We start from the raw sequence: 13,783 nt of genomic DNA on the forward strand, positions 1-13,783 counted from the left end.
GAAAATTATTAGTAAAATGTTTGATTATTAAAAAATATATATATATATATATATATATATATATATATATATATATATATATATATATATATTAGTAAAATGTTTATCACATGGGGCACCATGAATCTATAAAAATTGAGTATGCAATTAGTGGCCTAACTAGACAAGCATGTGGTGTGTACCACTTTTGAAGCCTACCCCTTCCTTTAATTACAAGTTCAAATTATCTACTGACAATTTAACTCTATCTGCTATAATAATTTTGTTAGGATTACATGTAAACGAGAAATTCCATTGTTGAAGCAACCTCTAATAAGATGCTTGCTTCAATATAACTTAAATTCCAATATAGATCTCTCCACTCCATCCATATTAACCACGTAATGAGAAGCCACTACCCACACATTACCATTATGATGCCTTCCATGCACCTCTATCAAAGAAGAAAAGTCATCTATCACCTTAGACCACAACACTCAATGCAACCCAAAAATAAAAGAAAACGAAGGACCATAACTCATAGTTAAAGATGGCAATGGTGAAAAAGATGATCAATAGATTTGCCACTCCTTTTTATAAGGCTATGTTTGAAATCTTACCCAACTAGAAGTTCACACAAAGAAAACTGTCTTCTTGGGTACCATGTTGTGCCAAATAACCTCTAATGAAATGTTAACCAAAGAAGAAACTTTCAATAACTTTCCTTTTCACATTCCCGACAACCAAACAAACTAAAAGAACACTATGAACAAACATAAATAGAAAAATGTGATTTTGCTCTTTACCATCAGATGGGTCAGTGAGCCCAACACAAAATGTGGCAGTGAAATCAACACCAACCCAAATATAGACCACCACACATAAAACCCTGTTCATGTAACCCATTGCCTCAGCATAACCCACTTCAAAAAGCCCAGCTTTCTCTTTGAGCAGAGGATACATATCACTTCATACATAGCACTCCCTAAGAACCTAATATCTGAATAATTTTCTTTTTGTTTCCTACAATATTTCATCAGCCAAAACCTTAATTTAATTAAAAAAAAATATAAAGAACATGGAAATTAAAAAGCTAACTCAATACTATACCCTTAAAAACTCTATTACCCAACTCAATATCATTTATTTCCAGCATTTTTTTCATCAATCGCACACACCAATTAACAATAGCCAAACAAAAAATGGGTACAAACCAAATAAAATCCATCAAAAGAACAAAGAAATTAGGTCCAACTATAAATGAATATAGAAAGGAAAAAACATACCTTAAGACCTTAAGAGGGTTTTGGTGAGCATCTCCGGTGTTTGGTTTTCTGAATGTTTGGTTTCCGGTGAGGGTTTCAGTGTTGAAGGATGAGAGTGTTTGAGGGCGAGAGTGAGTGATTTGGGTAGGTTTCAGTGTCTGAAGGAGGAGAGTGTTTGAGGGTGAGAGTGTTTGAGTGAGTGATTTAGGTGTGAGAGTGAGTGATTTGAGAGTTTCAGAGTGAGTGATTTTGAGAGTGACGAGTGAGTTTGAAAGTTTGAGAGTGACTTTGAAAGGGCCGAGCTAGTTTGAAAGTTTAAGAGTGAGTTTGAAAGTGACGAGCGAGGTAATGATTTAATTGGTCAGAAATCAAGTATTTGTAACTTGAGTTTATAATACTCGATTTCTACGTGGTAAAATGGCTCCATCCACGTGGCAAATTTGTCCATGGCTCCATCACATAGGCCAAACAAAAGAAGTCCCATAAATAATAGTATAGATAATATAATTTATAAGTGAATAAACTAATTAATTAATTAATTAATTTTTAGTGATCCTATTTTGTAGAAAAAAAAATTGTATTTAATTATTTTATATATATAAATTTTTTATTTTAAAATCTAATTTATAAGTGAATAAATTAATTTAAAAATTAATGAGAGGGTGTCCTATTTTTTAGGCAATATTTTAGGCAATGAAGAATCCAAATAGAGAAAGCCTCTTAAATAATAGTATAAATAAATAAAGAGAGGTGCTACGTCCACAATATTTTTACAACAAATCATAAGTGGTTAGTTATTATTGGTTCAAATTTGAACTTAACACTAAGATTACTTTTTTGCCCCAACAATAATAACCAGTAACAACCTGCCACTTAAGATTTGTTGTAAAAATATTACGGACATATCATTTCTCATAAATAAAAGCTGAGAAAAAAATTAATTCCTATAATTAAAGAGTGTTGACAAATAAAATAACTGCTTATTTAAAATTCAAACACATATAACTCTAACAAAAAAAGGTAAATTATATTATTTGGCAACGCTACAGCCCGGTTTAAAATCCCTTCCTTATAAATAACAAAAAATAACCGGTTAAAATGAAATAGTACACATAAATAGAAATAGAGACAGGCGATGAAATCGAGAGAGAGGCTATGAAGACACGGCGGAAGAAAGAGGCAAAGAGAGAGGCGATGAAGACACGGCGAAAGAAACAGAAAAAGAGAGAGGCGATCCTGCTTCCGCCAAAACTGCAATCGCCGTACTCTGACCACCAGAACTGCAGACACAAAGTCTCTTCCGTTCCGATTCTCCTTTTCCTTCGACAAATTCAGCCCTTCGCTCTGTCTTTCTTAAAATAAAAAACCCTAACCATTGAGTTTTTAATAATTTGGCTGGATTCTTTATTTTATTTTATTTAACTTTCTGGGTTATATATTTTTTGATTAAGGTATTTGAGTTAGATTTGATTTTGTTTTTGGGTATTTGGTTAAATTGATGTGTGGGTATCTATTTATGGTGTCCTGTAGAAAATAGAGCAATAGATTATTCTACAAAAAAATATATAAGCCACACGAACAGGGTAGGAATAAAAAATGGCAATTGGGCTTTTTCCTTATCTCTAGGTTTTTCGATTAGGAGTAGTTTTGTTTAATTAGTTTAAATAGATGGGTTAGATTTGGGTTTGAGGGATTTTGGTTAGAATGCCTAGGTGTTTTGCTCTTCTTTTTTTAGAATTTGGTTTTTGATAACATACCTCCTATTTCATTTTGCCAGCCCCTAATATAGGATGAAATTACCCTTTAACTTTAACTTTAACTTTTGTGATTTTACTTTACTGTTATATAAATCTCCACGTGGAACAAAGTCTAAGCTAGGTTGGTTCTAAGTAGTATTGGAAGTAGTAAAAGTAGAATGCATGGATCTTTTTAACGCTCTCTGATTTATTATTATTTTGTTGCTTATTGTGTCGATGTTAAGGACTTAATGTCAAATTTATTTTGTATAGGTACTATTATTTTAGTCATGGGCACAATTCTATGAAGCACGGGTGCGTTTCGGGATTTGGGTGCGGGTGCGGAAGTGGGTGCGAGACTCGGCAATTTTTGAAAAAGTAGGGTGTGGGTGCGGCGATTAAAAAATTATTATTTATATTTTTAATATATTGCTAAACATACTTTTTTCACATTATATAAACATATACCAAATTTAAGAGCAATAGTAAATAATAACTAGAATACAGAGAATGGGAGAGAGCCTAGCTGAAGAGTGAAGGCAGAGAGTGGGAGAGAGGCACAAGAAAAATGAAGAGGGAGATGGCTGGGTCTTGGTTTTTTTCCAAATGGTGCGTTTGCACTTTTTTTTTTTTTTTTTTTTTTTTTTTTTTTTTTTTTTCGGCCAAGTTAAACGATGCGTTGCGCACCTGTTATTATATTTTTTTTTTGAATTTCGGCCGTATCGGCCGATTTCGTCGGTATCGGTGTTGCCCCGGATACGGACCGATTTGGGCCAAATCGGCGTGAATCGGTCCGATTTCGCGCGCGTTGGTCATAATCGGCGCTGTATCAGCGCGAATCGGCACGTATCGCGCCGAAAAAAATCTTTTTTTAATGTCCGATGCGGCATGGACGCACAGGCAGCGGTGTCGCCTGCGTGTCCCCATGTCGCGCCACGTCGTATGCGGGTGCGGCGGCCCAAACGCCGCACCCGTGCTTCCCAGGCACAATTTGATGTGTTTTGATATCTGTGTTTGTGGTTCAATAGTAGAGGGATATTACTCCCCTGGATGTGAATGGCGATGTTGGGGTCTCAGACAAAGATGGTGAGGTACATGTCTTTGATATCAAGGTTTCTAATTTCCTTTTATATCAAGTAGTGATAGTTAGTTTCTTTAAAAGCATTCAAACTTAGTTTTGTTTGTAGAAAAAGCTAAGCAAAAAAGGACTGCTAATTTATTGGTTTCAGTTTTGTTCAATGTTTTTATTTGTAACTTTTAAAATTTTTTTTTCTTTCAATGCAAGGTTTAGTCCCTTTTTCATAAGGATTATGTCAGTGATATGCCCTTTTTTTTTCTTTTTTTTTTTCGTACGGATAAATCACCTATGGTGGGGTTTTATGCTTTAAAACATTTATATTGTTTCACAGCCTCAGAGCATCCACAGCAGTGGAGCTAAAAATTTAGCTTTTTAGCTCCATAAAAAGTTACTTTATCTATTTTACCTATACATTTTACAAAACATGCTGCAGCAGTGGATCTATTTTAATTTTCAACACAATAAAATAATATAAACCTCACAATAAAATAATATATCTACTACAATAAAATAATATATTCATTACAATAAACAACAATCACAACCAACCGCAACCGCTATCACTACCACTACCGCCACCGCCACCGCCACCGACTCTTCCACCACCACCGCAATCGCTACCGCTGCCCACCGTCACCGCCGCCACCGACTCTTCCACCGCCATCGCCGCCACGTAATAGAATAATATATTCTCTACAATAAACAACAATCACAGCCACTACCATCACCACTGTCACTACCACCACCGTCATTGCAACTGCCACCACCACTGCAACCGCCACCATAAAAAAAAAAAAAAAAATTTCTCACCAATATTAAATAGTAATAATCTACCACTTAAAATTTATTACAAAAATATTATAGAATATTTCTTAATTTTAATTTCTTATTATTCTTAATTTTATTTATCTTATTTATCTTATTTTATTTATCTTATTCTTTATTTTATTTTTCTTATTTATGCTTCTCCATTATTTAAGTTTCTTTAAGTTTCTTCTGTACTTTTCTTTCCGATGTTTGCTTCATTTCTTCAATCCTCTGTACTTTTCTTTCGAAAGTGAATGAGAGACGCACGGTGATAAAAGAAAGGAAAAAAAAATGGAGCAAAACCCACTCGGGTCGCGCTGCCAGGATCGGCGGTCAAACTCAACCAAAAACTGCGCTGGTCAAACTGCCAGGATCGCGCGGTGTGGGTCGCGCTAATTAGCGGCTTGGAGGGTCGTTGGGTTTGAGAGCCTGGGCGCGCGACCCTGCCTGGTTGCACGACCCGGCAGCGCGACCAGGTCGCGCGCCCAGGCAGCGCGACCCAGGTGGGCTTTTTTTTTTTTTTTTTTTTTTTTGGGGGTGGGTTTTGCACTGAGAATGGATGGACTTAGAAAAAAAAAATTTGCTTGTAAATCGAGTCTTTAAGACTCGATTTTCAAGTAGTCGCCACGTGGAAAAAATGCCACATCGGACAGAATCAGACCATGAAAATCGAGCATTAAAGAGTCGATTTATAGCCCCAAAATCGACTCTTTAAGAGTCGAGATGTTACTATTATATATTCTTTCAAACTAATGCCTACTAACTATATTCTTCAGCATTTATGGCTAATTTCCCATTTTGGCCGCGATACTGCGATACAGAGAAAGAAGCAGAGAAAGGGAGAAGCGATGAAATGCGACACAGAGAAAGAGCCAGAGTTTGAGCAGAGTTCGTCTGAACCATACACCGTCCGTTCCCTTGCCAGATTTAGACCACCAGATCGCCGGAACTGACATTGAGAACGGTACTTTTTTTTTCCCAATTTTGTAGGTTTGGGTATAAAACGTTACTTTTAATTGAGTGTTTTTGTTGGGTAGGTTTAGATTTGATTCATTTTTGTTTTGGGTTTTTGGAATCTCTGTCAAAATGATTGTTTTCTCAATTTTAGATATTTTGTTTTGTTTTTTGTTTGTGTTTTTAGATTACAGAGATCACTAAAAATATTGATTTGGGTATGAAATGTTACTTTTGATTCAGTTTTCCTGTTGGATAGGTTCAGATTTGATTTGTTTTTGTTTCGGGTTTTTAAAACACAGAATGATTTGAGTCCTACACCGTCAGTAGCCTCGCCATAGAAGAAAAATCTATGGACTATCAACACCATAAGACCATATAGCGATAGAGTGAGAACTACCACCAGTAATTTTCTTTTTCCTTTCTTTCTTAGATCTATAGGTACGAAATATGAATTAGTTTTGACAAATTTGGTAATCTCTGGTCATTCTCCAAACTCTTTTCATTCCAAATTAAATTCGTTTAGTTTAAAGTCAGGGTTTTTGAAATTTCAGTTATAGTGCCTGATAGGTGTTTGATGCTGGTTCTCAGTTAATAAATCCTTACTGTTTGTTTAAAAAAAAAAAAAAAAAACTAAGATTCAATGTCTGCCTTCTACTTTGCCTAGATTTGATCCTTTAAACTTTAGCAAAGGGATTACTAAATAGCAGTTTGTGTGTGTATAACAGTAACATTCCGGATGATTCTCTATAGAGACAACATCTTTTATAACTACTAGATACCCTGTTGTGAATTGTTGTAAAAGATCAAAGTTGTAAAGAATTTAGCTTCAGTCATATCTAACTCTATGAATATTTTTACATAAAATTTCTTTCATTTAAGTCATGGGTTACAACCAAATACAAAATATGTCCACTTTCCTGATTTCTTTAAAGTTGCTGCTATACAGGGAAAATATACAAGGGATTGCCTTTAAGTAATGTTTCTTAAATTTCATTATGGATTATTTTGAAGTTTTTTCCTTCACTTCTGTCAATGTTCAATTGTAGTGTGCTTAATTTACGTGCATTTTTTGGGTGTATTCATGCTGTAAACATTCTTTTCATTCCCATTTAGAATATGTACTCCACGTGTTTGACAAAAAGTCTCACTCAAAATTGAAACTTAATGCTTAAAATTGAAACTTACCAAACAACACCATTTGAAATCCCAACCAAGTTAGTTGTGACTTGCACCCAAGTTGTTTCGAGGGCTATGGTTATATCATAGGAAAAGCAGGTAAAGATTCTAGAATCTTTAATTGTTTTCATTTGAGTTTAGGGTGAGAATTTCAGCTGAAGGCTCGCTTCGCTTCTTCAAGCTCCACCCCTTACTTTAAAATAAACTCAGCCCGAGTCCCCAAAAAATTCAGCCAGACGCAACGCATGCTCTGCCCCTATTCCTCTCACTCATCTGTTTCTGCCTCCCCTCCTCCAACCTGTAAGTTTTTCTCTCTCTCTCAAGGCAAACACAAACATAATTTTGCAATCTCCTTCAGTTAACCCGAAAAAATTTGTTCCACTTTTTGTTGACGCAATTTTCTTTTCATTTGTGGTTGAGATCTTTTATTGCATGGATTTAGTTTGAAATTTTTTAAGGCTGAGAAACTTACAGATTTATATGCAAATTTTTAAGTTTTCTCTGGGATACACACTTTGTTTTTTGAGTCAATGTTGCTGATTGATAACACTTTGTTTTTAAAATTTCTTTCCATCATCTTTCATGAGATGATCGTGTGTAGTGGATCCTAAGTGGGTTTCATTCTGTTTAAGCCATTGTAAGTCTTTTCTTCCATGGGCTTTGTCAGTTTTGAGTAGTTTTGTTGTATTAGATGCCCATGTTCATCAATTCAAGGGTAGCACCGTAGCAGTGATAAGTCTTTATTAGTTTTCTACTTTAGTCTCTATTTGTTTTTTGCTGCATCATTATTGGCAATTTATTTCTGTGAAGAATCTGAAACTGGACTATTTGTGTTTTAGATTAAGATATCAAATGCTTATTAAAAACTTGGTGAAGAGTTAAGTAGCTTGAGAAGTTGAGGAAAGAGGAGCCTAAGAATAGGAGGAAATAGATTCTTGCAAAGCATTGATAAAGCTTCAAGATATAAGTGTAAATGATTAATTTTTTTTGTAATACTTATTAAACCAAATGTATAGCACATTATGATGACTGTAATATTTTACTTTATAATATTTGTTTGCTCTCATTTATAAGGATTGTATATATAAAATTTTATTTGTTTCTCATTTATAAGGATCTTATATATAAAATTTTGAAGGTTTTTCATGAGAAATGTTTAAACTACAATTTTCATCTTATATTAGAGCCAATTCAGCTTTCAAACAGTTTAATCACAATTAAAAACTGATAAATTATATTGTTTCACAATCTTAACACCATTTGATAGTTTCTTGGTGTGTGTGTGTGTGTATATATATATATTGCACAACTTCGACTTTCCCCTATGATAAACAAGACCCTTCTGTCTCTGAATTGGATTTCACCTCTTTGTTATTGTAAAGACACTCACATGCAGAAAGTACAAGCACTGTTTCTTACCAATACACTTGAAAGTTAAGCAAAAAGATAACAATAAAGAACCATAATAATCTATCAATAACATTTACAATACAAATATGTATCACAAAGTTTGAATTGCAAATTGTTGCAGAGAAAAGGTCGAATTACAAACTATGGCAGAGAATGGCTTAGTTGCTTAGGTCCAGAAAATCTTGGCCCCACCCGTACACTATATTATTATCATTTATGTTTATTGAATTGAATTTTAACCCTATTTGCTTTTATAAGACAATAATATGTCAGATTGTCTGATATTCTTTAAAGTGCATTATATTTGTTGCTCTTTTCTTAGATTTAGTCATGTACACATTCTAATGCTCAAGGAAAATTGTCAAGCTGCTATGAATGATGTATATAGTGTGTGAAGGGTGGTTGCCATTAATTGGTTGTGTCAAAACCATAATAATCTTTTCAGAGCTTTTAAGTTGGTAAATTTCTATAAGATGCAATGTATAGAATAATAGGGATGTACTATAATGTAATGCCCATTCGTATTTTTTAAAAGTGTTGAAATTTCCTTATCTCTTTTATTCTGTTCTACATGAAAATTGTCTTTTTGAATATCTTTAGCTGTGCCAAGAGGGAGAGTTGTGAAACCAAGAGATAGTTATGTTGAAGACAATGGAAGAACAAGTGTATTTCCATAGTTTCAAAATGAACAGGAGGTAGATGTGAAAAACACACCAACAGTTTCGCTGCCCAAGAAGAATTATGATTCAGTCATGAGCCGCATTGATATGGAGTTCTTGCCACCACGACTGCCTCCATTTTATCCTTTCAAGAAGGTCTATGTGGAACCGATGGTACCTTTTAAAGTAACTACAAGTATACATCCTTCAAAGAGTGCAAATGCAAGTTCTGCAAAAGTTCACTGTTGTGTTGCTTCAGCAGTATACAATTAGCTTTTCTCATGAAAATTTTATTGGTGAAGGTATGCTTGGTAGTGTTTATAGGGGTAAGCTGCTCGATTGAAAGGTAAGATTCTTTCAACTTAATAAGAACTAATTTGCCAGGATGATGGCGTGGCTGTTTGATTGTGTGGCTTCTACTTCAAAATGCCTCACGTACGTTTGTATTTGTTGTCTTTTTTCCCCCTTCATCTTCTCTATCCTCATTAGGAGTAGGTGAGTAGTCGAGAAAGAGCCATAGACAAATAAGAAAATGCATTAGTGAAGTTTAGAAGAATGCAAAAATTGTCAATATTCTTATGCTTTAAGAAATTTATGGAAAAGGATTGTGCTAAAAAGCATCAATCAAATGTACATGGATTAGGAAAAGAGTAGGTAGCTGTAGATTTCTGTGTGAGATTTCACAAATGTAACTTTGATTTAGTGCCACCATCTTTTAGTTTTTTATGTGGCAGTACAGTGATTGGTATTGATAAAACTCTACAATTTAACTTTTTCAAGAGTTTTGGTTTTGGTTTTGGTTTTGGTTTTTTTTTTTTTCCCCTACCTCAACAAATATCTTTTGTGCGGTTTTTGTATGTATTCTTGAAATTAGTTGTCCTCTGTGTAGTTTAATTTGGATAGCTATAATAAGAATCCTATAATCGTGACAACATAGTTTGTATAATTGAAGTTTTTTGTATTTTCTTCATTTGATCATATTTAATGCATAAACACCCCTTCAATTTTAAGGGAGTTTCTCATCATTTTAAAAAATAATAATAATTAAGAAAAAAAAATGGGAAGTTTTTTTCCTTTTTCTTTTTTTTTCCTTTTCATATTCTTTTAAAAAAAAGCAATTAATTTAATTTTAATTATCTATGGAGTTGTCATAATTTTTTTATGATTTTACATATTTTTCCATGAATAATAAGTAAAAGTAGTGTGCCCATTGCGCAGGTCATACACTAGTAATAACTAATAGTCGAAACATTTGACTTTTTGTTGACCGTGCTTTGCGCAGGTTATACGTTAGTAATAACTAATAGTCGAAACATTTGACTTTTTGTTGACCGCGCTTTATTGTGCCATGTGACTACATAAGTGACCGACACATTCACAATTAAAAACACCAAAATGATGTCTTTTCGTTTGGGCAGTAGTTACAGGAAAAAAAAAAAAAATTTTTTAAATAGCAACAAATCAGCAATTAAGCCTTTTTAAAAATAAATTATAAAAAAAAGACAAATTGTAACAATTTATTTTTAAAAGCCCCACACGTTTCAGTGGGTAACCACTTTATCTGTGTCTATTTATATTTTTTTAACTTCTCTTCAATTTTATCCTTCTCAGTAATGCCCCTTTTTCCCCGACGAGAAGATGCGTACATAGTGAAATTTGAAGAGAGAACAGAGCCTGCCGCTACCATCAGCCAGCAAGCCCACTGTCGGTAAAGATGACTTCTTTCGCTTTCCCTTTCAATTGTATTGATCTGCTTTTTGTTTTTTTAATCTCTTCTTTATTGTTTTTTATTGTTCTGTTTGGTTTTGGAGATTAAAAAAAAAAAAGTTATATATATTAAAAAAAAAAAGGTTACAGTGCTACCCCTGTTTCTAACCAGTCTGAGAGGTAACATGTATCCCTGGATATCCTCTCCTTATCCACACATTATATATATAATAATGCGTGCAAAGCCAAATGCGATTGCGTACTCCGTGACGCAAATCAAATGAGAGAAAGAAAAAGGGACCACATCTGTCCAAACTCCAAGACTTCAAACGTGATCTTCGATCAATGTGGTGTACACAAATGATATTCTAACACTAACTAGCTAGTCCCTAGTCCCTATAAATATATACGTAGTGACCACATGCAAGCATCTTCAATCCCAGATCACCAGAAATCATTTCAGTATCATAAAAATTAAACATGGTAGCTATCTTCCTATATTTGTCTCTCACTCTTCTCATATTTCTTGTTGCTATCAAGCTCATCGTCAAAACAAGAACTACTCGACCAAAACACCTCCCACCTAGCCCACCTTCTCTTCCAATTATTGGCCATCTCCATATCATTAAAAAACCACTCCACCGTACTTTTCGTGCCCTCTCACAAAAATATGGTCAAATATTCTCACTCAAATTTGGTTCACAACTTGTGATCATTGTGTCATCTCCATCAGCAGTTGAAGAATGCTTTACAAAGAATGACATAGTATTAGCCAATCGTCCTCCCCTCCTATTAGGCAAGCACCTTCACTACAACAACACTACCTTAATACAATCCCCATATGGCGATCACTGGCGCAACCTCCGCCGCATTAGTACCCTTGAAATCTTCTCAAACTATCGCCTCAACAAGTTCTTAGGCATCCGAAAGGACGAGATCAAGCACTTGCTACGAAGGTTGTCACGCAATTCTTGCCACGGTTTTGCCAAGGTGGAGCTACAATCAATGCTTTTGGAGATGACATTTAACAGCATAATGAGAATGGTGGCAGGGAAACGGTACTACAGGTACGGTGAGGACGTGAAGGACGAGGAAGAAGCGAGACAGTTTAGGCGGATAATTAAAGAGACAACAGGGTTTGGAGGGGCATCAAATCCAGCAGAGTTTGTACCCATTTTGCGGTGGATGGATTATGGAGGTTTGGAGAAGAAGTTGAAGAGTCTCTCCAAGAGGACGGATGAGTTCTTGCAAGCACTTATTGATGAGCAAAGGCGTAAGGAGGAAGAGGGTAACACTATGATTGACCATATGCTTTCTTTACAAAAATCACAGCCAGACTACTACACAGACCAAATCATCAAGGGGCTTATATTGGTAAGTGCACTCAATAGTGCTTCAATTCTTATTGAGAAAACTAGGACATCAAGGTTTTGTTTGATTCTTGCATCTTAAAAAGCAGTCATGCAATTATCTGTTGTATTTCTCTTTAGTAGCTTCATCGGAATTGCAATCTAGTGCGAAAAAGTGACATTCTTAGTCCCCCACAAAAAAAATCCACAATAACATTAGACAAACTAGTTACATACAATTTATCAAATAAAAGCTAGTTACATGCATATCATCATCTTTAAATGTCTTAGAACATAGAAACAAACTGTTTTTATTTAATATATTATTGTTCTATTCTAAACACCTCGTGTATAATGCGTAGGTATTGTTATTTGCTGGGACTGATACATCAGCAGTCACATTAGAGTGGGCAATGACTAATCTATTGAATCATCCTAATATATTGAAGAAGGCTAGAGATGAGATAGATAGTCAAATTGGAGAAGAGAAATTGATTGAGGAATCAGATGTTTCCAAATTACACTACCTTCAAAGTATTATCTCAGAAACCCTTCGATTGTATCCAGCAGCACCATTGTTAGTACCCCATATGTCCTCCGTTGATTGTACCATTGGAGGATATGATGTACCGAGTGGCACAATGTTATTGGTCAATGCATGGGCCATACATAGAGATCCTAAAGTGTGGGATGATGCAACTAGTTTTAAGCCTGAGAGGTTTGAAAATGGTGAGGTTGAAGGACATAAGCTAATGCCATTTGGGATTGGGAGGAGGACTTGTCCTGGGGCGGGCCTCGCCCAACGTACAGTGAGCCTGACTTTGGGTTTGTTGATTCAAAGCTTTGAGTGGGAAAGGGTTACTATAGAAGAAGTTGACATAAATGAAGGTAGTGGGATCACTATGCCTAAAGCCATGCCATTGGAGGCCATGTGCAAAGCACGCCCAATCATGCATAAACTTCTTTTTAAGTCGACGGATGATGTTTGAATGAGCTCCTTGAGTTACATTTTAGAGACTTGCTTAGTTATTCAAAGATAATTTTAATCATTTAATAAACTAAAATAAACAATTACATATTCAATTTGAAAGTTGAATTATTGTATCTATATAAAGTTATATCCTTTTTTTGTTTTTTTATTTTTATTTAGGTGTGGTGGTGTTTTTTTTGGCTTGTACTAGATAGTAATTTGTATATGTGTTTAAGGAATAAGAAAGGATTTGGATAATTTTACTTTGCATTTCCAAATTCTTATGTTAAATTAGTATATTTTGTTATATGATATAAATAAATCAAAACGTCTAAAATTCGAAAGTTAACTGAAAAACACTTGTTTATTTATTAAATTGGTGAGATGAATGTCTAGAAATTTGAGAAATATTTTCAGATAATATATATATGATTTGCATTCTTGAATTGACTTTACTTGAATATTAAATTCAGTTGCATCTTTCCTTATTTAAAACAATATTATCAAAAGCAAATAAATGAGAAATAATTTTTTTAAAGGGAAAGACAATGGTGAAGAAGAAAGAAAACAATCAATCGAGCATATTCTAGTTAGCTTTTATGTGTGGGGTTTGTCTTCTCTCTTCTGCCCTTTTTTTTTTTGTTAAGCTCTCTCTCTCTCTCTCTCTCTCTCTCTCTCTCTCATGCAGAG

At 34.5% G+C, this 13,783-nt stretch overlaps 1 protein-coding gene across 1 annotated transcript; it reads left to right on the forward strand.

The window, feature by feature from the left end:
- Positions 1 to 10,627: 10,627 nt before the first annotated feature.
- On the forward strand, positions 10,628 to 13,363 carry LOC142610378 (cytochrome P450 81E8-like). Its single transcript, XM_075782187.1, has 2 exons — positions 10,628 to 12,148; positions 12,486 to 13,363. Exons 1-2 carry the CDS (start codon positions 11,255 to 11,257, stop codon positions 13,110 to 13,112), a joined length of 1,521 nt encoding a protein of 506 aa, XP_075638302.1. The 5' UTR covers positions 10,628 to 11,254; the 3' UTR covers positions 13,113 to 13,363.
- The last annotated feature ends 420 nt before the right edge of the window (positions 13,364 to 13,783 follow it).

The sequence above is a fragment of the Castanea sativa genome, chromosome 9, assembly GCF_040712315.1.
Source record: "Castanea sativa cultivar Marrone di Chiusa Pesio chromosome 9, ASM4071231v1".
NCBI lineage: Eukaryota > Viridiplantae > Streptophyta > Magnoliopsida > Fagales > Fagaceae > Castanea > Castanea sativa.

Coding starts and splice junctions, on each gene's coding strand:
- LOC142610378 (XM_075782187.1), top strand. CDS start 11,255: ATGGTAGCTATCTTCCTATATTTGTCTCTCACTCTTCTCATATTTCTT. Junction 12,149..12,485: donor TCATCAAGGGGCTTATATTG/GTAAGTGCACTC, acceptor TATAATGCGTAG/GTATTGTTATTTGCTGGGAC.